This window comes from Jaculus jaculus, chromosome 8, assembly GCF_020740685.1.
Source record: "Jaculus jaculus isolate mJacJac1 chromosome 8, mJacJac1.mat.Y.cur, whole genome shotgun sequence".
Classification (NCBI taxonomy): Eukaryota; Metazoa; Chordata; class Mammalia; order Rodentia; family Dipodidae; genus Jaculus; species Jaculus jaculus.
Window position 1 is genome coordinate 61,348,201 of NC_059109.1, and position 23,357 is coordinate 61,371,557.

Here is a 23,357-nt window from a genome sequence, read left to right on the forward strand (position 1 = left end):
CTGAATCCCAAGCTTTATTATCTCCATTCTTGGGTTATGGGGTTGGCAAATATTGTATTGGACATGTGCATACTAAAATCTTATTTATTTGTTTGAAATTAAAATTTAGCTGTATGTCCTATTTTTGTTGACTAAATCTAGCAATCCTGGCATCACTTTGGGGACAATAGGCAAAACATCAAAGGTGTGAGTTGCCCCAAGGCAGTACCTGTTTGTGATAAAAACTGTCTTTCACCCCAGAGTACCCATGTGTATAGTATCAATGTCCAAAAGTTACCTTCAAGGAAAGTTGTTTATGTTCCACCATCTAGGAGCCAAGATTAGCTCTGCCCCTCATTTGGCAGTGTACTTTGAACCAAGTTTGTTAAGAGCAGCTGAACAGGGTCAGAGACCAGATAGTCACTAGGGCCCAACTCCAAGCAGGGAACAGGTGCAGTGTTCTGAAGATTCCAGTGGAAAGAATGCAGGGAGCAAACAAGGGACAGGAGAGGGAGATAAGCCACTAACAGGGGTGTGTCCTGATGGAAAAACAAAGGTATGAAAGTCAGGAAGGGTAAGTCATTAGGACTGCATGCTAGTTGCATCTGCAGCTTTAAAATCTAAACTTTTTTTTTTTTTCTTGGTGTTTCTGTTTTCCAAGGATCATCACTATTTCCCTGGTTGATTGACTCTGAATATTCAGAGTTGGCTAGAACAACTCAGCATCAGTATTTAAAATGGCATTTTATGAACTGAAAGATGTGATAACTCAGTCTGTCCCTAACCCTGACTATCTAAAGTGGTAGCAAGAATGGCTACTTATTGATAATTACCCAAATACAGATGGTGTCCTCTGGTGTTGCCTATGCCTACTGTGCCAATGAGAAGTTGGGGAAGGCCAGGGGCATGATATAACCCCAGCTGTGAGTCTAGATCCTAGTTCTTAAACGTTAATCATATGCCACCTCACTGCTTTGGATCCATTTGTTTGTTTCCTAATTTAAAACAAAACATATTCTCATACTACATGTGGGCTCCCTCTCATACTCGGTAAAGAGGGACTGAGAAGCAGAACTAGAAGTACAACTAAAGTTACACTACAGAACCCATCCAGTGAAGGCTGGGATACATGTCTCAGCATACACCTGGTACCTTTGCATTATCTGGGAAGGGACATACCCTGGTATTGTTCTCCTCGAAGCCTAAAAGAGTCACCTTCAGGCTAAAGCCACAGAAATGGAATACCAAATTATTAAGGCATTCATGATGATGAGGCATGTACTGCAAATGAGTGAATCAGAAATATCAAAGTAGCTAGTTTTAGTAGGAGCATGCTTATTTGTGTGAAAGAACATATGTGAATGGTATGGGGGGAGAGAAATGAGACAGCTTTAGATTTATATGTCTGTTGGCAGTATAATAAGTGACCAAGAAATTAGAAAGGCGGAAAGTACAAGTAGAATTGATGTATCATTGATGGATTTGGAAAAGCACTCTTTAAAATTCACTCATCATTTTGTCATGAGAAAGGAATTGAAACAAGACAGTCTGATTTCATTACAAATCCACATTAAACCTATTCCGCTTCCTTCACATTATACCCAATTTTGGAATTGATATGTTATGAGTTATTGCCAATCCGAATAGAAATCTGAATAGAAATACTCTTCTTGCAGTCACAAAGTTCAATTTTCATGACACTCCCAACACTCGTGTGACACCCACTTGTTTTTCCAAAAAACAAGGGTAATAATGAAGCTAATGGCATCCCAAGTTTCTTTGTTAAAACAAAAAATTAATAAATTTAGCTTAATCATTTGAACCTCCTTAGTGGTTAATGGGAATATGAAATTCATTCCTTGTTCTTATTTCCTTTTTTCCTATTCTGACATGAAATATAATAGCTGCTTACATAAAGTTGGGACTCATAGCCAAGGGTAATGCATCATGCCTGTAATCCTAGCCCTTGGGGAGGCTGAGACAGGAAGATCACTGCAAGTTCTAGGGCAGCTCAGTTGACAAAGTTAGATACTGTGTCAACAAACAAAGCAAAATTTTGACATCTTAAGTGTGGACAACAATGCTGTGCTATATTTTCAAAGTCTGAGAATGTAGAGAGTGGGTTATTTCATTTTTTAAAAGAGTGAGAACTTTGTTTAGGAATTTTATGTGAGTTATAATATTAATGTTAAAGCATTTTAGTGTTCCTGAAATTCATGGTTTTTAACCTCCTTTGAATGGGTACATTGTTTTCTCTGTCTCTTTTTGTCTCAAAAATTATAGTTCTACTTGCATCTATTGCACTCAGTCTCTTTAAACTTTTGTCCCATTCTATATTAACTGCATCTCCTTCTGCATCATCTATATAGAATGTGATTTTCAGAACAGCATTTTTCCCTTCTTCCAAGAATGTATGGATTTATGGTCAAAATCAGAGTTTTATCATTTTCCATTTAGAACATAAAACCCAGTAGCCTATGCTTTTGGAAAACACTCCAGTATGAATTTTCATTTTTATGGCCTAGTTATGTTTTCTGTTACCTTTTTAATTAAGTATGTAGTGTTAAGTATTAAGATTTTAATTAAGTATCTCTAGTTTATTTGTATCATTATTTTTTAAGTGTTACTAAATACTACAGCTACTACATACATATCTTTTGTGTGAACATCATGAACTTTGTTCTCCAGCTATGGGAAGTATGTAACCTTAATTTTATGATGTGTTACCTGTCTTCAGACTATTTCATGGTACATTTGTAAACTGTTGACAGTGCAGTAATGCCCTATATACTTGTTTTATTAAAGCCCTGGTTAAAGTGATGTGCCAAGTATAGGCACTAGTGACTATGTATCAAAACTGTGGAAATGTGGCTCTTCCCACCACCCCGATCCCTGCGACCATCCTTGCTACAGTGAGTGTGTGAAGCAGGCAGGTGCTGAGTCGGGGATAGTTCACATTTGAATGATTCGCAATTTAGTGTTATGTTTCCATTTTACTCATGTGGGCATTGTTGTAAAGAAGCTAATGGCCTTGTCTAACATGACAGAATTAATGTGTGATTGGTAAGTCACACTTTACTTGAACCTGAATGCATCCCACTTCAGAACCCTAATTCTATAACTCATGCCCCAGCCTTTACCCTTTCTCTGCTTTCTCTTGACCTATGTTTGAAAATGGGGCCCATGGAAACACCTCACATGCTCTTGCCATTGTAATCTTTCTGCATTGATATTTGTTCCACATTTTTTTTCTCTTCAAGTGACAACTAATGTAAGTATTAAATTCAAGGAGTCATTCATAATTGTGACCTTTCTATTTTTTTAATTAGTTTTCTATTCAGGAAATACAGTCAGTTTGGTACCATTATTAGGCTCATCCATGACCTACCCCCTCCCCACTGGCCCCTCCTTGCTGAGGTATATGGGTCGTGCATTGTGGAGTTAGCTCACAGTTATTGGTAAGATAAATGTCTCTGCATATCATGACCCAACATGTGGCTCTGACATTCTTTCCGCCCCCTCTTCTGCAAAATTTCCCTGAGCCATGTTGGGTTCATTTTTGGTCTGCTTCAGTGATGAAGTATTGGGGGCCTCTGAGGCTCTGGCTCTTTGATTTGGTAGGAGTTGATTTTTCTCTGTGTTGGTTTTCTTCCCTCTTGTGCTGGTATCCGGTTCATCAGGAAAACAGTACCCTTGCTTGTTTCACCAATTTTTCTTAGTAACCTTTCTATTGCCTCCAAATTTCTTTTGACTGAGTGAACACTTGGTTCTGGTAACCAGGTGATCTATTTTGACTCCCTCTCAGCATTTCAATGGGAAAGAGAACTATATACTAGAGATATACTATACTAGAGATAATTATTGTAATGGAAATACTACATATCTAGAATCAGATGGATCCTATATAAACTCTAGAATTGCCATTCCTATAGCTATAATCTTAAACTTGGCCTAACTTCTTTAACATCAATATGAACACCTACAGCAGTACCCACTACAGTAGCTGCTAATATTTCTGATTATTTAAATTAATTAAAATTAAGTCATATAAGGAACTTCAACACTGGCCTGACGTAACAGCTCAGTCAATAAAGTATGTGCCTAGCAAGCAAGAGAACATGAGCTTGATCCCCAAGAGTGTCAGTATAATCCCAGGTTTGGGAGTGGAGACAGGTGGAACCCACTGGCCAGCAGTCTAGTCTATAGAGCAAGTTGCCAGCCAGTGAGAAACCCTGTCTCAAAAAGAGGTGGATAGCATACCTGAGGATGGCACCCAGGTTATCCTCTGCCTTCCACATGCATGATACATGTATGAATATGCACTTGCACACACATAAATATTCCTTGGTCACACCGGCTTTACTTTTAGTGCTTGGAGGCCACCTGGGTGCGACTATTGTTGACTGTTTAGGATGGCACAGAAATAAAGTATTCCCATCATTGCAAACACTTGCATTTGGCAGCACCAATCTATAAAATGAGGTGATATCTTGCTCATAGAATTTTGATAGAACTTAGGTATAAAAAACTTGTATAAAGAGCCTATTGTAATGCCTTCCTTGGTCAATAGTGATATCCTAAAAGTGCTGGTTGTCTTATCTTCTGCCTTCATGAATACTTTCTCATCTACCATTCCTTCCCTTCCTCTATCCCTCTTCCCTTTCTTCCTTCCATCTTCCAAATCCCCTACCCCCCTTCTCTCTCTCTCGCGGGTGCACGAGGTGCTGGGCATTTAACTTAGGGCCTGGCACATGTTCAGCAAGTACTCTACCACCAAGATACATCCCCGGTACTTGGGGGTTTGTGTGTGTGTGTGTTGTGTGCGTTTTCTTTTTTCTTTTCTTTTTTTTTTTTTTAGAGACAGGGTTTTCATATATAGCACAGGCTTGTCTTGAACTCACTATGTAGCCCAGGCTCATCTCCATCTTTCAACCTTTCTGCATCCAAATTCCACATGCCAAGATTAAGGTATGAACCATCATACCTAGCATATTCATCTTCAGATTGTTTTAGACCATATGTGTCACCTTCCATATATTTTTCTACTTACCCATTTAAATTAAAAAGCCTTTTCAGGGTTAAGAAGATGCTGAACAGTTAAGAGCACTTGCTTACCAAGTGTGAGGGCCTGAGTTCAATTTCCAGGACCCACATAAAAAGTCAGGCATGGGGCTGGAGAGATGGCTTAGCGGTTAAGCGCTTGCCTGTGAAGCCTAAGGACCCCGGTTCGTGGCTTGGTTCCCCAGGTCCCACGTTAGTCAGATGCACAAGGGGGCGCACGCGTCTGGAGTTCATTTGCAGAGGCTGGAAGCCCTGGCGTGCCCATTCTCTCTCTCCCTCTGTCTTTCTCTCTGTGTCTGTCGCTCTCAAATAAATAAATGAATAAATAAATAATAAATAAAAAAATTTAAAAAAAATGTCAGGCATGGCCGTGCATGTCAGTTATCCCAGTACTGAGAGAGGTCAAGGCAGGAGGATCACTGGGACTCAAGGGTCAAGCAGTCTAACTGACCAAGGAGCTCCAGGTTTAGTTACCTAGTACCACATGACTTCAGATGTCTTTGTCTTTAAAATTAGTTCAAAAGGTAAGACTACTAATGCCTCTAGGTTGAATTCACCCTACTCAAGAAGTAGGACTTCTAATCAATCTATGGTCCAATTCATCCTCCCAGTACCTCAGATTGACAGAAATTTTTCCGTAATCTAAAGTTCTTTTTTATGAAACATTATTCAATCAACAAATATTTGGTGCTGTCCTAATTCCCTCAGGTCTCCTATTTTTTTAAACCAGATTTCATTTAGTGAGTTAAAACATACTTCCTGAACCAAAAATAGTCCATATTCTCCTATTATCCTTTCAATGTCTTTATCTTTAGCATCCTTGCTGACTTTTTTCTAGCTCATTGCTAAAATCTTAATTTTTTATCCATAGAAATAGTCTCCACAATCCAGTATGCCATTACTGACTTGTGCCAGCAACCCTCACAAGAAACCATTGAATTATGTTTGAAAGTTGGAAGCAATTAGTTGGTAACATTAGGCCCAGAATTTGAGATCAATTTGGTAAGGAGAAATGTGACCCTGGAGCAGCACTGTGGTTCAATCTCAGTTGCTTTTCTTTGACCTTGGGTGTTGGCATTATATGAGATGGTTGAGGGAGTTCTCTAACCTGCGGGATATGGTCAAAAGAGTAAGGGGTCATTAAGAAGCTAACTTTTAAGCTGTGCCCATCTTTTACAAAATGTCTCAACATGATTTTAAGTGCTGATTTCCCTAATAATATGAAGGTCAAAGAGCCAAACTCTGCTGCCTGAAAGTAGCCCAATGCCAGTTATGGAAGATGTCGTTTCGTGCCTGGTCTCCAGAATCTACCTCTTGCTATGCGGCTTCCATTGTCGCAAGGTATAGGGGATCCCAGTTTAAGTCTACAAGCATAGATATAAGGATGGTGAGAAGGGAGAGGGACAAGGAATCTAAGACTAAATACTCTACACAAAAACTGTTTGAATTTGAAGTAGCCAGGTATTCACTGCTTTTGACAAGCAGTTTATGAAGAACATTATAAGGTAGGTCAAATGTTTTATAATTACTCATGTGTTTTGACTTAGTTGTCTTAGGTAGCCTACTTTTATCTGACTTTTTCACAAACATGCCTGGCAGAGAGCTCAGGTATTTTGCAGTTAGAATGAGTCAGCTGAAGTTGTAGTAGTTAGGGATAAACATCTCGGCTTCTGCTGTTTTATGCAACAAGTGCTTGCCAAGTGTTCATCACAGGATGAGACCTGGGTGTAATGAAAATTCAAGAGAAGTGAGTCTTCCCTCCAGTGCTTCTTACCTGTTGAAGATGTCAAAGTTTTCAATAGATTCATTATTCTAGACCAGCCAACCTATACATAATGGGTTGTTTATTTGAACATTAAAATTAGAAACCCCTAATTCCCAGAGTGGCTGGAAGTAGAAATGACACAGAAGTTTTGGAGTTCAGGGAGGGTTTATGGACCTTGATGTTTAGATTCTTATCTGTTTTTAACAAAGAATTGAAATAAACACACTGAGAAGGACAAGGTATAAATCATTAAATTTATTTATAGAGATATTATGAATCCAGGGAGGAGGCTGGAATGTGTATACGTGCCCACATGGAGGCAGGCTAGACCTGGGAGCCCATGTAGGAAGCTGAGCATGGGAGAGGAGGGTAAATGTTAAGGGGGCTTTCCAGGAAAATTAAAAAGGGACCAGGGCTTATATGGAAAGCTAAGGAGTATTAAAAGAGTAACAAAACGAGAAGGAAAGAAAATTCCTTCTTTCCATCCTAGCAGGTGGGATGGGGGAAGGCCTCGCTGAAACAGGGACCCCCAAGGTTCAGATGAAGAGAAATGAACAGCTAAGAAACCCTTTCCTACCAGTAAGCCCCTCTTATTGCTTATTGGGGTGGGCTTTACCATCAGGCTCAGGTGAGTCTGAGAAAGAGCTGATTGGTTTGGATTCAAGAGGCTGGCCTAAAAGAGGCCAGCTACCTGAGAAGAGAGTGCTGCTGCTGAGGGATGGAACTGGACTAGATCACATAATGAATTCTCTTTGGGCACTTTCCTAGCTGGCTACCTAAAAACAAAAATCTTCAAAATAAATACCTCTTATTTCTCCCTCAGTAACATTGCTTGGGTCATGAAAACCAGCCATCAGACAGACTGTGCTCAGATTTCTTTGAATAATGAGGTTGTTCTTTAATCCTTTAATAATATCTTCATATTTAGATGGTCACTGTTTGCTTTCATTCAAAGTTGTTTTAGGCCTATCTGCTGCTATTCCTGGAGTGTCAAGTACTTGGTTATACTCTGTAAGCAAAGAGTCACCTCTTTCTGGGCTATTTTTCATACCAAAGTACACTTCATGAGGGAAGAGAGCCTGAGTATCTTTATCTCCCTAGGGCAGGAAGCATACTTCTGAGCTCTAGAGCAATGGGTAAGAATGGACTCAGTTGCTTGATTCTTGAGTCAAACTCTGGTTTCATTGCTCATTAGCTTTGTAAATATGATCCATTTTTTCTGGGTCTCATTATCCTAGCAGAAAAAAAAACAAAGTAATTATAGGATATAATAGCTGTTAAAGCAAGTTAATATGTATGAAGCATTTAAAATAATGCTTGTGGGCTGGAGTGATGTCTCAGTGATTAAAGAACTTGCCTGCAAAGCCTAAGGACCCAGGCTTGACTTCCCAGTATCCATGTAAAGCCAGAAGCACAAGGTGACATGTATCTGGAGTTCATTTGCAGCTGCTAGAGTTCCTGGCATGCCCATTTTCTCTCTATATACATATCTCTCCCTGCCTTAAATAAACAAATAAAATACTTTTAAAAAATAGGATAGTGCTTGGCACATAGTAAGTGCTTAAATTCTAAGAACTACCATTAATATGTCTACTCACTAGCTGTGCAATATTTGTCAATTACTTTCTTTTACTTTGGCTTCTTAATGTAAAATAAACCTAATAAAACCTTATACTTATGTAGAGCCAAAAGGCTTCATTGTAAGACTGCTTCACTTTCTGTGAGGAGACCTGCGGGTATTGAAAGGATGATAAAAATATCTTATAATTCTGCCCCACATTGTCATGTGGATTGGGTCAACAACTTTTAGTTTATATCCTGTTCTGCCCAAGTCTGTTGAAAGTGTTGAAAGGCCCAGAAACTTCCTCTGGAAATCACTCCCAATTTCGACCTGAGCAAATGAGGTATTCTGGGTGAGAAGGCAAATACCAGTAGTGCTGTCTCCACCCCTCACTCCTCTGCCTCAGTAAGGAGCTCTGAAGATGCTTCTTCTGATTTCTTCTTTCCACAGTCAAATAAGTAGAAGCCTGATTTTTATCAATAGGCATTTCCCCTAGACAGGAAACTTATTCACTGATGTAAGTGACACCATTGAAATTTTCTTTCTTTCTTCCCCTTCCCCTGGCCTCGTAGATTTCTTTGTTTTCCTTCCCAGCCCTGGATTAGAACCCAGTGCCTTGTGCACGGGAGACAGACATTCTATCAATGCGCTTATATCCCAGCCTCAGGCTTTTTAAGGTTCCATCAGTTAATAATCCCAACATATCAGGACTGGGTTGGGAAGATTGCTCATGGATAAAGTATGTGCCACACAAGCATGAACACTTGAATTTGGAGCCCTAAATCCCACCTAAAAGCTGGACACTGTGGCAGAAGGGAGGCAGTGCATATAGGAGAATTCCCTGGAAACCTGTGGTATTACAGCTTGCTTGGCAAATGCAGCAGTAAATACCTTAAACAAGGTGGAAGGGGAAGACTTGTACCTAAGTTGTCCTCTGACCTCCACAAATGCACCCTGTGTCTGCCTACATCCACATATACAAACATGCCCATGGACATACATACATCATGCACACACTGTACACACTCACACAAGTCAGGATCAAAATCATACAGTTAAGTATCCATTTAGCTACAGAAACAAATTAGGATGTAAGGTATATTCTTTTTCTTTTATTTTCCTGAGTTTTGTGTCCCTTTTGGATACATTGCTATAAATCTGTTACTGTGATCAGAATTTCTCAGGCTCTCAGGTATGACAGGAAGCTATCCCAATAGGCATCTAGGCAATAGTGCTCCATTTCCCTGTACCCTCAAATTGCCATGTCGCCAGCATATAATCAGAGTGCTAGACATGGCATTAAGCTGATGTTTGGAGGTTGTTTGTTCTGTCCTGTTTTTATTTTGTGCAAAAATAGGTCTTGTGGTAGAGACTTTAGGGAAATGTGGATCCTTGGACAATCTGATGAATGGATTGGACTCACAGGCAGACTGTGGCATTGCATGTGTCACACGAGATTCATTTAGTTGGTTACAACACCAAAGCAAAGGGGTCTCTTCTGCCTCTAGGCAGGACTTAAAACCAGGCTGGACGTTGTCACAGAGAATGCCCACAGTAATCACAGTAATCATTCCTGCTGGGCCAGGGTTGTTTACTCTGCTGCCCTATGGCGGGTGGACCCTGGGCGTGGTGGGTGTGCTTGCCCTAGTACTTGTTGGTAGAGCACCCAGACAGGGCAGAGCTAAAACAGCAGTAATCTGAAACCAGTCCTGTGGGTTTTCTTTCCCAGCAGCAAGTGAAATCTGCATTCCAGATGAAACTTGCAGGGAAGCAGAAAGAAGGCATTTAAAAAAGTTTCAAGGGCAGTAAATTAAATGCTTTGAGATTTCTAGGCACTTTGAGGCACTCTGCTTCTTTTTCTACTTTGCTTCTTAAGTGGTTGCCCATGTGAGTGCAAGTGCGATTTTTAGCCTGGTAGTCCCAGGCCTCTGGTCTTAATGCAGATGGAAAAGAGGTCTTATGTCAGAAGTATTTCAGTCATTTTCTGCTGATTCACTTGGGAATCTCTTGGGCTCCGCCAAGGGGGTGGTTCAGGGCTGTCGGGACCAGCTTGCCAGCTCGGCATTTTCAGGAACCTCAACTTGCTCACCAATGAGGAAGTTGAATTGCAACCAGGAGGCTCTCAGGCAGGCAGTGGGGCGGAGCTCCTTAGCAAATCCTGGGCTGGGATTATGAGGCAGGCTGACTTTGCCTAGGACAAAAAGCCTTTTGTCCAGGGGATAAATACGGAAGTCCCAGAAGAGCAGCCTCCTGTTTGTCCCTGTGTAGTAAGGTGTGCTGCCCCAGCTACTTCAGGGTATAGAGCTGCTCAGAGCTTTTCCAGCTGCCCTAGGCACAGAGTCATCCAGCAAACCGGAAGGAAGGGCACAGTGACCTGAAAGAGACCGAAAGTGTTCTCTGAGCAGCTGAGCGCCTGGCTTCCTCTCTGGTCCTGTGGCTCCCTGTCCTGTAAGTCAAGAACTGATGGGGCGGATAAACTGAGAGCTTCGGAAAGGTAACCCAAGTCTGAACTTCCACCAAGGGCGTCCTGGGGACATGGAGGAGGTTGGAAACTCTTTATACAGCAACAATGTGTCAGAACCAGAAAAAGTCGAGGCTGGACTTGAAATGGCTCAGTCAATCCTGAGTAAGTTCTCTATGAAATCCCTGTGTGGATTTACAAGTAAACTGGAATCTGTGAATCCTGAAGAGAAAGATGCTGTGCTGAAGGCATTCCGAAGTTTACAGGTGTCTCCTACACCTGAACTGGAAGATCCCAGTTATAGTTCAGACAAGCAACAGGCGGAACCTTGGGGTCCCCCAGATTTCAAAGATAATGGGGAAATGGCAAAAGTGGAGATTGAATCAGAGGGCAGTCAGGGAAAAGCAGAATCAGGAACCTCTGGTCCAGAGATGTGTCCACTTGCCACTTTGAATGTGGGCAGTGATGATGTCATTTGGGTTCGGGGGACCCTCGTTCATACTACCAGTGATTCTGATTCTGATGATGGAGACCAGGTCACAGAAGAGGGAAGCAGTACCAATGGCCTGAAGTTCCCTGTGGCTCTTTCATCTGAGCCACCTCAGGAGCCTAAGGAAAGGCCAGGAGATTCTAGGGAAAATATTGCCCCTGAAGAAATGGAGGGCACAGAGCTCTGTGCAAAAGATTTGCAGAAGGTTCCCCCTGAAACAAGTAGCCAACTTGAGCTTGAGGATGGTGACAGGGGCCTTGCAGCAGAGCCTAGCCGCAGCCAGGGCCAGGCTGGAGAAGAAGAGTCCCAAGTCCCACCTGCAGCAAGAAGACAGAATCTGAGTGTTGATGTCACCGAGAACATCTCTTCTAAAAGAGAAGTCCCTGGAGAAAAGTCATTTCAACTGCCAGCTTTCTTCAGTGGGCTTCGCGTGTTGAAGAAGGGGATGGTAGCAGAGGGAGGAGAGACCATCACAGAAATTAAACCAAAGGATGGGGACCTGGCTTTGCTCAAGTTGACCCAGCCTGTTCAGAAATCTCTGCTGCAGGCCGGTCCCCAGTCTGTGAGGAGCGAGGAGAGGACAACCGATCCAAAGGCCACTCCCACTCTGCTGGAGCAGCTCACCCAACTGTTCAACATTGACATGCCCAAAACAGAACTGAAGGCAGCAGACCCCGAGTTGCCCAGGGAAGAGGAGATGGGCTACAGTGCTAACCAGGAAGGCCAGAATGGCTCTGGAGATGCCCAAATTCAGAGTGGCCAAGTGAAGTCAAAGCCTCCAGAGACTGCCCTGGAGGCCTTTAAGGCCTTATTCATCCGTCCCCCCAAGAAGGGGACCACAGCTGACACCTCTGAACTGGAAGCTCTGAAGCGCAAGATGAGGCATGAGAAGGAGTCACTAAGAGCTGTCTTTGAAAGGTCCAAGTCAAGGCCGGCGGACAGCCCTTCTGATTCCAAAAGCGTATGTAGAAGTGGGTCTCACATTTTGCCATAAAATGTGCTGCTATATATTTTTTTCTTTCCAGCTTTCCTATTGAAGTAGATGCTAGTAGTCTGCCAGTAGTATTCTCTTTGGGTAGTTATAATGAAATGAAGTCTTCTTGCAAAGAATCCTGAGATGTGCTGAAGCTCTCTTTCTTCCTTCTATCTTCCTGGACTATAATAAGAGAGGTCTATGTAAAGATGTGTGGGAAGGAAGTTTAAACATATAAACAATAAGTAATTGTACTTATAAAAACTTAGCAACACAGGGAAGTAATGTGATGTGGAAGTGTAGTCCAGATTTACAGGGGTTTCCTTGTCATGCAATTATAGCTGTGTGAGCTTTCCTTTGAAAGTGTGCCATTTAGCAGAATATGTGTTTGTGATGTAATTGAAATGTTCCATGTTATTTGTAAGGGTTAGTTCTTGACTGAGTGCTGAATTTAGAATGAGAACTGAGTTTTAATCTGAACTGTACCATTTGTGACTAGGTGACCTTCATGGTCTGTGTGCAAAGTGAGGAAGATAGCCCTGCCTTTATAAGGTCATGGTAAGGATTAAATAAATTTTTGGTGAGAGTTAAATTAATGAAAGTGGGCATTATTCAAAGAAAATTAATTTGTAATGGGTAGAAAGCACCTGCCTGGTGGGCATAAAAGTTTATTAGAACAATGTTTCTCATCTAACATCAGTTCAGGGTAGGATTACCATACCTTCTTGTGTATTTAATATGATACTCAGTTATTAAAAATATTGTCTTTGGAAAAATTATCTTAGGTTGTACTTAAAATATAAACATAACATAACATTCTCTTAGTTGTAAAAATAAATTCCTGTGCTGGAGAGATGGCTTAGTAGTTAAGGCATTTGCCTGTAACTCCTAAGGAACCAGGTTTGATTCTCCAGTACCCATGTAAGCCAGATGAGCAAGGTGGTACATACTTCTGGATTTCATTTGCAGTGGCTAGAGGCCCTGGTGTGCCCATACTCACTCACCCTCTCTCTCTGTCAAATAAGTAAATTAATTAAAAATCAATTTGTATAAAATAACAAATATTAAAGCAATCTCATCTTTAAATAGGAAATAATTATAATTAGAGTAGGATTCTTAGAGAAATGGATCATCTTATTGCTATTGTTCATGGAAAACTGTCCTTATTATACATAATCCTGGAGTCATCTGTAGTATGTTTGTAAATATTCTTTTAAATGCACTTGGATAGTGCATTTGCTTTTTGTATTTGCAGCTTAAAGTTTATCAATCCTTTCAAGGCAGTTAAATGATAAAAATAATCTGTTAACTGTTGTGTACTATTAGCCTTGAGTTTTTAAATTTTCTCCCAAGTGATGATTTACCTGGGAGATGGTTCATACTGTAGCAAGGTGTCTCGATTGTAAGTAAAGAGAGCAATCTGCAAATGGCCATTAAAATTGATAACGGAGTTGGTGTTAGTGTGTTTGTACTCAAGGGTTAATTGGCTCTGACCACATTTCACCTCACTTATTCTTTGCCTGCCTTTCCACAGCCTGATCAGAGCCCCACAGAGCAGGACGACAGAACTCCTGGCCGACTCCAAGCTGTCTGGCCACCCCCAAAGACAAAAGACACAGAAGAAAAAGTGGGATTGAAGTACACTGAAGCAGGTAATGTGAAAGGAAGCCAGGCACCAGGACTGGCTCTCTCCCTGCAGTGGCTTTTAGTTCTCCTGTAGTGGACTCAGAATTTGGGGTTTAGTTTCATTATAAAGTTAACACCGAAGGCTTCTGGTTTAGGTTTTGCTCTGAAGCAAAGCACTTTACATATTTGCAGCAAGTGGACCTCTCAGGGGTGAAAACTGGGTGCAGTGGAATGAATGCAAGGGGGCATGCATGTCAAGTTGGAGAGCCTCTAGGGAAGGCTTGGAACAGGTCGATTACAGATTCCTCAGGAAGCAGGGGGTTCATGTGGTCATAATGTGTGTGAATCGGCGGCAACATTGCTGAAAGAGGCAGAGTGCAGTTCTCAGGGACTGTAATGTGATGCACTTCTTGTCTCTAAGTAATGTTTCTGAGATAAAGGAACCTTGTGCAGAGTGAACATACAGACAGTGTATCAGTTACTCGCTCACTTTTGTTAAACAAAGCTCCATTTAATGCATGTCCATTTTTTAAGCAATCCAACTCACTGGATAGCTTCCCAGGAACTTGAATCTATTTCAATGGACTAGGACTCTAGATATTTTATTCTTTAAGTAACAGATTCACATGATATATTTTTTTTAATCACTGGATGTATTTTAGGGATGGGTGGGTGTGTGTCTGTGTATGAGTGCATGTGTTTGTTTTTAACTTCTCTCTGATATTTGGAAATTGTCTATTGAAAGAGTCCAGGGTCTGTCACCTAGAAACATGGTGACAGTGCTTTAATTTTATTTTACGTTAAAGGGACCTTGCAGTCAGCAGGTGCTGAGAGACACTTCATTCTGATGCCTTTTTTTTTTTATTTAAATTTGTAGCCAACAAGGAAGAAAACAATCACTTGGGTGGGTGCCTTTGCTGAGTTTTCATTTAGCTAAACTCATGGCTCACAAAAAGACAAGTCTGTTAGAGTACCTGGACAGGCTTTTGTTAAACACAGTTGTTTTCTGTTTCTTTCCTGATCAATATTCAGGAGGAAAAGTTCTCTTGTTAAAAAAAAGCAAGAAATAACTTTACAATCTTTTGTCTGTTCAAAGAGTACAAAAGACTTTGCATTTCACACTTTCCCTGTCCCTTGTGATAGGCAAGCACTATTTTCAGTGTGAACCCGGGCAGTTGGTGAGTCACACTTTACAACTCCCCTCTGTGCCCAGTGTTTGTGCCTTTGAGCCTGTTTTATCTATATGCTGCAGAGACTGAAGGGAAACATTTCCTTTGCCTGGTTCCATACATGGCTTGTCTCTTGTTGATTATCTTGGGTAGGTGAGCACATTTAGTCCAGCCTACATAGTTATAGACAAATGCTTCTTTTCTTGAGTAGGTTGAAGTTTTGGTGGCCCAGTGGGCTTTTCTGTAATACACAGTTCTTCGGTGATGAAGACACCTACATTGGCAGGTAGATCTGGAGGTTTGATAGCTTCTAACATGCACATACATAATCATGAACTGGTTTTCCTCAGACATTAACTTCTTCACAATATGTTTCCTGCTGTGCTTTTAATGTATATGGAAACTGTCATTTCCTCATTGAAAATATGTATAGCTACTTCAGTGTTCCTGACACATGTGATTTTCCAAAACTGGACTGCTATGACTCCAATACTGAACCACCTATCAAATCATTTTTGAAAACATATTTATTTATTTGCAAGTAGAGAGCGAAGAGAGAAGGGGTGGGGGAGGGAGGATGGGTACACCAGGGCCTCTAGCCACTACAAACAAGTTCCAGATGCATGCGCCACTTTGTGCATTTGGCCTTACATGAGTACTGGGAAATTGAATCCAGGTTGTTAGGCTTTGCAGGCAAGTGCCTTAACCACTGAACCATCTCTTACCCCCAAATCATTTTTTTTTTTATCATCTGGCATAGTGTGAGTGATTATATGTTTGCCTTGGGTAAAGAAAAAGGTAGCATGAGGCCTTATTTATAGTTTCTGTATGAGATTTTAGTCTTTCTAGTAAGTAAGTATATCATGACAACTTTCCTCATAATGATGTATATTTGGTGAGTAGAGAATGGAAGGAAGTAAATGTCACAAATGTTTCTTTAAACAATACTTTATTTATTTATTTGAGGGGGGGTTGGGAGACAGAGAGAGAGAGAGAGAATGGGTGTGCCAGGGCCTCCTACAACTGCAAATGAACCTCAGATGCATGTGCCACTTTGTGTATCTGTCTTCATGTGGGTACAGGGGAATTGGATCTGGGTTGTTAGGTATTGCAGGCACATGCGTTAACTACTGAGTCATCTCTCACCCACAAATGTTTCTTGAATCAGTGTGATTTGTATTCTGGGGTGTCTATACCTCTACCACTATTCATTGTCTTTTCTTTCGATCCTCTTCCATTTTCTGAGGCTCACAGCAGCATCTCATCTTTCCTTGGTAATGGTTTTCCTGGTGTTTTTATTTTATTTTTCAGTTTTGGAGGTAGAGTCTCACTGTAGCCCAGGCTGACCTGGAAGACACCCTGTAGACTCAGGGTGGCCTCAAACTCACATCAGTCCTCTTTTCTCTGCCTCTGGAGGATTAAAGGCATGTGCCACCATGTTCAGTTTTCCTGGTCTTTTTGACATGTGTTGTCAAAGCTATTTGAGATTGGGGAGATAGGGAAATATAGAAGGGGTTAATACTTGTAGTTCTCTTGGGCGGGTGCAATGAGTCAGAACAGGGTGGACATGGTCTGGAGAAGGCATCTACTTCCCAGGAGCCCCTTGGGTGGCAGTACTCTGGCATGCTGTGTTCCACATCTGGTGCTTAGCTGCTTGGGAGTCTTCTAGGCACCTCAGAGCTGAGTGGAGGTATGAGAACCTTGGTGTAATGGGGTGCTTGGGGTCTAGGAAAGTCCTTAAGCCCAAAACCCTAGGTTTGTTTCTAATCTTAATCAAAGAATTGAATGAAAAGAAGACTAAGAAGTATAATTATTAAGTTATTATATTTCTTTAGGGAAGTATAGAGCCAAGGAAAGGCACCCACATGGTTAGAGATCCCATGTAAGAGAGTATCTCTTATACCAAGTTCCACGGGCTGAATTTAACCAACCACAATGTTTAAATCCTATGAAAAACCTCCCTCGGGGAGGGATCCTGGTTGTTTGTGGAAAAACAGGTCTAGGGAACTAGGCAAGAGATAAGAAGTCTGATCATCTTTGATTTCTAGCAAGTGCAGTCTTTCCTACCTTTCTTACTTCCAGTCATCCTTACTAACCCTAGCTTGACCAGCCGCCTTTGGTTCCTGAACCTCCATGTGGCCACAGGTCCCTCTTACCCTCAGCTCAGCAGGCCAATGTGCAGCTGGGTGAGTGAGGGCTGTGGGGGAGAATCCTCAGTCCAAAGGGAGGCTTGTCTGCCTGCCTGGCCACTGCCAACTTCATTCCCCTCAGCTTAGCCAGAGGAAGTGATTTTAACCTCCAGCAAGCACCAAAAGCAAGTTAGTTTTCCCACAAGTGGCGCAAAGCAGTAGAAATACCCAAGTCATGTTCACAGCTGGAAAATGTGCTGCCCATTTTCTCCCATAATATAATAATCATACTTTTCTTTCTCAAGATTGTCCCACCAGAGTTGCCATATGTAACAGGATGTTCAGGGTCCAGGAAACTCTTTGAGTCCCATACTTTATGTTTGTTTCTAATTTTAATCAAAGAATTGAACTTAAAACATCTGAACAGGATAATTTTTGAGGGATGTACAGAGCCCAGGAAAGGCATCCATGTGGCTAGAGATCTTGTATGGAGGGCCTAGAAAACCTGTGGAAAGAAAAGAGAGAAAACTGCCAGGTATGGTGGTGCATGACTTTAAACCCAGCACTTGGGAGGCAGAGATAGGAGGATCACTTTGATTTTGAGGCCATTCTGAGACTACATAATGAATATCCAAGGTCAGCCTTGGCTAGAGTGAGACCCTACCTTGGGGAAAAAAAAAAAAAGAAGGACAATAAAAGAGTAAAAAGAAAGTTCAAGGAGCTCCTGCCATGTGAGGATCTATAGAGGGCAATGGACCCATGTGGAGAGTAAGGGCTAGGAGGTTCTCCCCTCAGATTAGAGCCCAGACCCAGCTGAGAGAAAAAGCCACCTACAATTGGAAGTTCCCAAGTGGCCAGGCAGCCTGTCCTCCCTCTGCAAAGGTATTTATAACCTTAGAGTGGTGGGCTATCTTCCAGCTCAGGTGAACCAGAGGGACAGCTTGTTGGTTAGGGATAGGGGCTATCTCAGGAAGAGGTTATTCCTGAGGTGATTCTGGGGGCTGACTTTGACCAAAAACAATGGTTAAATCCTGTGAAAAAACTCCTACCCATGAGGGTTCCTGGTTGTATAAGGAACTACACAAGAGATAAGAAGCCAAATCATCTTTGATGTCTAGCAAGTGCAGACTTTCCTGACTTTTTTACTTCCAGGGATCCAGTCACCCTAGCTGTATTCCCTCTCACTGGCATCTAGAGAAGCTTGCCCCCCATAGAGAGCACCTCAGAGCTGAGTGGGGATATGAGGCTCTTGGCATCTAGAGAAGCTTGCCCCCCACAGAGAGCACCTCAGAGCGGAGTGGGGATATGAGGCTCTTGGCATCTAGAGAAGCTTGCTCTCCATAGAGAGCACCTCAGAGCTAAGTGAGGGTGTGAGGATCTTGGCATCTAGAGAAGCTTGCCCCCATAGAGAGCACCTCAGAGCTGAGTGGGGGTGTGAAGATCTTGGCATCTAGAGAAGCTTGCCCCCCATAGAGAGCACCTCAGAGCTGAGTGGGGGTGTGAAGATCTTGGCATCTAGAGAAGCTTGCCCCCCATAGAGAGCACCTCAGAGCTGAGTGGGGATATGAGGCTCTTGGCATCTAGAGAAGCTTGCTCCCCACAGAGCTGAGCAGGGGGTGTGAGGACCCTGACTTTTATAGGAAAGAGAACTTACACAGGGTATTGTGGTTATTTCACAAGTAGGTAATTCAGGTGGCTTTTCTTGGGATTTACACTCCCATAATCTTGAAATATCTCATAACTGTTCCTTTTTAGGGTATTTTGGATCAACTCATCCCTAAACTATGTGAAGGTCTGTCTACGTTCTGGTTTGCTTCTAATATAGTTTTGCATATTTATACAATGAGAGAGCTCCTTGTCACCCTTTCTAATGAGCCAGACATCTTTGTTTCATTAACCAGGGAATATTTTATTTGCTCAGTGTAGTTTGGGTTTTAATTTCTCCATTTATGCCTAACAGAATGTGTTAGCCATGCTGGATAAACCACTGAAGTCGTGTGTCTAGACAAGTTGTCACATGTCCCCTTTTACTGCTAGGTGAGTGAGGGCTGTGCTCCCCTTATATCACTGGCGTGCGTGTCATGCTGTCATCTCCTGCATAAGGGATAGCACATAAATTGGAAGTTGCACAGACTAGGTCCAGGAAAGCCTTGCAGTGAGGTATACTTGGAAGCTGGGGATGAAATGAAAGTGCTAAAGTTCTGTTTGTTATGGCAGTGGGGGCTATGGAGAGGAAATCCTGACCCTCCACCTGAAGTAGAGCTAAAGCTTGCCATTTAGTGAGGGACTCTAAAAGAGTGGACTCACACACTGTGCTCAGGGAATACTAGTAAACATTTCTGGCCCACAGTAGAACCAAAGCAAGAGATGAAAATATATATTTTCCATTTGTAGATTATCAACTTTAAAAATGCATATGCCTCTGTCTTTGTTCCATTATTATTATTGACTCATTACATACATAGTTTCTCTCATACATTTTAGAGATGACAGCTAGTGAGATGATTTCTTCTGCTAAAAGATATAAATAACAAATGAGTTGAAATTACAGTTTGGAAAGAATGACAAGTGCATGTGAGGGAAAAGATAAAGAGTGATAGAAAGATAGATTTCTGACCTCTGGCAACCTACTAGAATTTAAAGAGAAAACAAGAAAAATACATAACAGCAAAACCAGTTAAATGTTGTACTTGTTGATAAAAACAAAATTACTGTGCCTGATATGAGTTGATTTAGAAAATAAGAAGCATGTGAGGACAAAACTGTATCACACATAATATGGTCATTTCATGAGACTGTTTTACTTCATGTAAAATCAAAGATAGGAAGTTAATTCTTTTTTAACATTATGGATGTTATCTGAAGGAATTTAAAACAAAGAAAATGCTTTTAGTCTGGATTCATGCAATATTTAGTAGCAGCCTGTTGCTGTTGGGTTTGCAGTGCTGGCAGAAAAACCACCTGACTAAGAGTAGCTTGTGAAAAAAAAAAAAAAAAAGGTTTATTTTGGCTTCTAGACTCGAAGAGAAGCTCCATGATAGTAGGAGAAAACGATGGCATGAGCAGGGTTGAGCATCACCTCCTTTCCAACATCAGGTGGACAACAGCAACAGGAGAGTGTGACCAACGCTGACAAGGGAAAACTGGCTATGATGCCCATAAGCCCACCCCAAACAATACACTCCCTCCAGGAGGTGTTAATTCCCAAATCTCCATTTTGACCTTTTATTTTTACTAGCTCTAATGGATTTTTAGCTGAAGGCTTTGGATTTCTTTTAGGTAGACAAGCCATGACCATATGTAAATGTGTGTGCAGGTGTGTGTTTTGTATTACCAGGATTTGAACTTAGGGTCCTATGTATGCCAAGCATGTGTTCTGCCATGGAACTATATACATCCCCAGCCTGCTATTTGTAAAAAATAATAATAATTATTATTATTATACTTGCAAGGAGAGACAGAGAGAAGAGTAAAAGAGAGAGAGAGAGAGAGAGAGAGAGAGAGAGAGAGAGAGAGAGAGAGAGAGAATGGGCATGTCAGGGTTTCTAGCATCTGCAAACAAACTGCAGATATATGTGCCATCTAGTGCATCTGGCTTTTTGTGGGTCCTGGACTTAGGTTAATAGGTTTTGTGTGCAAGCACCTTAAACACTGAGCAATATCTCCAGCCCCTCACCCCCTGCAGCTTCCTTTTTACTTATTTTGAAACAGGTTACCTGAGTGACCTTGAACTTACTCTGCTGTCTAGGTTGGCCTTGAACTTGGGATTCTCCTGCTTCAGCTTGCATAATAGCTAGTATTACAAGCCTACCTACATCAACAGGCCCATTTGTTTTATTTATTTTCAATGTGGTAAAATACACACAGTACAAAATTTGCATCATTAATCATTGTTACCATACGGTGCAGTTGTGTAGATATGTCCACATTGCTGTGTAATGATTAGGAGGAACTTTTTATCTTGCAAAAAAGAGGCTATAGTCTTTAAACAACTCCCCACCACCCTCCTTCTCTATTTTGGTAATTCCCATTCTATGCTGTTTCTATGTATTTGGTTTGTTGAGATAGCTTATGTAGGAAAGATCATACAGTCAGAATCACTGCCTTCTTACACTAAGCATAGTGTCCTCAAAGTTCATCATTGTTGTAGCTCATATAGGATTTTCTTCCTTTTAAAGTTGAATAGCATTTCATTGAGTATAGATTACTTCACTTTGTTTATTCATTCATCCATGAAATAAGTTGCTTATATATCTTATCTTGGCTGTTGTGAGTAATGCTGCTATAAACATGATTAGTCAAAGAACTCTTCAAACTTCTGCTTTCAATTTGTGTGTGTGTATGTGTATGTGTGTGTGTGTGTGTGTGTGTGTGTGTGTGTGTGTGTGTGTGCATGTACATGCATGAATGTGTGTAGAAGTGGAATTACTAGGTGTTATGGTAGCCCTATTTCACTTTTTTGAGGCACTTGGATACACTTTCTATATAAGCTACATAATGTTACAGTTTACAGACTCCAATGTCTCACATCCTTGAAGCATGACTTACTTCTCCCTGGTAGCAGCCATGCTGCTGGACAAGAAGAGATTCCTCCTGTGGTTTTTGACTATGTTCTATAATGGTTAGAGATGCCCAGCATCCTTCTCTGTGCTTAGTGGACATGTGAGCATTTCTTTTAGGAAATGTCTATTCTAATCCTTTGTCCGTTTTTGAATTAGATTGTCAATATTACAAAATGAATTTCAAATTAAGTATGCTTGTCCAAGTACCTTCTACTGCCTAGAACATCAAAGCAAAGCTGAAAGCATAGCCAGTTGTAGACATCCTCATGCAATTCTGGATTCAGAGGCTTTCTTTCTTTTTTTAAAATATTTTTATTTATTTATTTGAGAGTGACAGAGGGAAAGAGGCAGAGAAAGAGAGAGAGAGAGAGAGAGAATGGGCACGCCAGGGCCTCCAGCCACTGCAAACGAACTCCAGATGCGTGCGCCCCCTTGTGCATCTGGCTAACGTAGGTCCTGGGGAATCAAGCCTCGAACCGGAGTCCTTAGGCTTCACAGGCAAGCGCTTAACCACTAAGCCATCTCTCCAGCCCCAGAGGCTTTCTTCTAATACATTTCAGTTTATGGTTAGTTGGTATTGCAGTCAGGTTTGCATTGCTGGCAGAAATCACCTGACCAAGAGCAGCTTTGGGAGGAAAAAAGGGTTTATTTTGGCTTACAGACTCAAAGGGAAGCTCCATGATGGCAGTGGGAAACAATGGCATTGGACTGAGTGGACAATAGCAACAGGAAAGTATGCTAAACACTGGCAAGGGGACACTGGCTATAACACCCATAAGCCTGCCCCCAATAATACACTCCCTTCAGGAGGTGTTGATTCCCAGATTTCCGTCAGCTGGGAACCTAGCATTCAGAACACCTAAGTTTATGGGGAACACCAGAATCAAACCACCACAGTTGGAGATTTGAGGTATTTTTGTCATAGACCTAGGTTTTAGGTATGTTCCTGGACTTTCCTGCATTGTGGATGAATTTATGAAGATGACTTTTGATTCAAACTTTAAATTTGTTAATGAGTAGAACCATCACTGCCTTCTCGAGGGATAAGACTCATTGACCATGGGGTTATGATGAATGTTGTTTGATAACTTTATGCTTACTTTATATGAATTTCCTGAATTTTGTTAGCATTTGTTCATTGTACAAAATAAAGAATTTCATTATAACATGTTCATGCATAAGAAGATGATTATATAATTTTGATCAACTTCACACAAATCCATATCCATCAGTCTGACCCTTTAAAATAAAGAATTTCAAAGGGGAAAGTGGGGGCGGGAGGGAGGGTATTACCATGGGATATTTTTTTTTTAAATATTTTATTTATTTATTTGAGAGCGACAGAGACAGAGAGAAAGACAGATAGAGGGAGAGAGAGAGCATGGGCGCGCCAGGGCTTCCAGCCTCTGCAAACGAACTCCAGACGCGTGCGCCCCCTTGTGCATCTGGCTAACATGGGACCTGGGGAACCGAGCCTCGAACCGGGGTCCTTAGGCTTCACAGGCAAGTGCTTAACCGCTAAGCCATCTCTCCAGCCCCCATGGGATATTTTTTATAATCATGGAAAATGTTAATAAAAAT

At 41.5% G+C, this 23,357-nt stretch overlaps 1 protein-coding gene across 4 annotated transcripts in view; it reads left to right on the forward strand.

Annotated features, from left to right (window-relative positions):
* Fmn1 (formin 1) overlaps window positions 1-23,357 on the forward strand; it is a 434,422-nt gene that overhangs the window by 112,872 nt on the left and 298,193 nt on the right. For 3 of the 4 annotated variants that reach the window (XM_045156457.1, XM_045156456.1, XM_004669715.2), the window contains one exon: window positions 13,825-13,942. In XM_045156457.1, the coding sequence (XP_045012392.1) occupies window positions 13,825-13,942 (118 nt within the window). Of the gene's footprint in view, window positions 1-10,578; window positions 12,279-13,824; window positions 13,943-23,357 lie in introns of those variants that run through there. The other variant, XM_004669716.2, reaches the window with a different exon arrangement.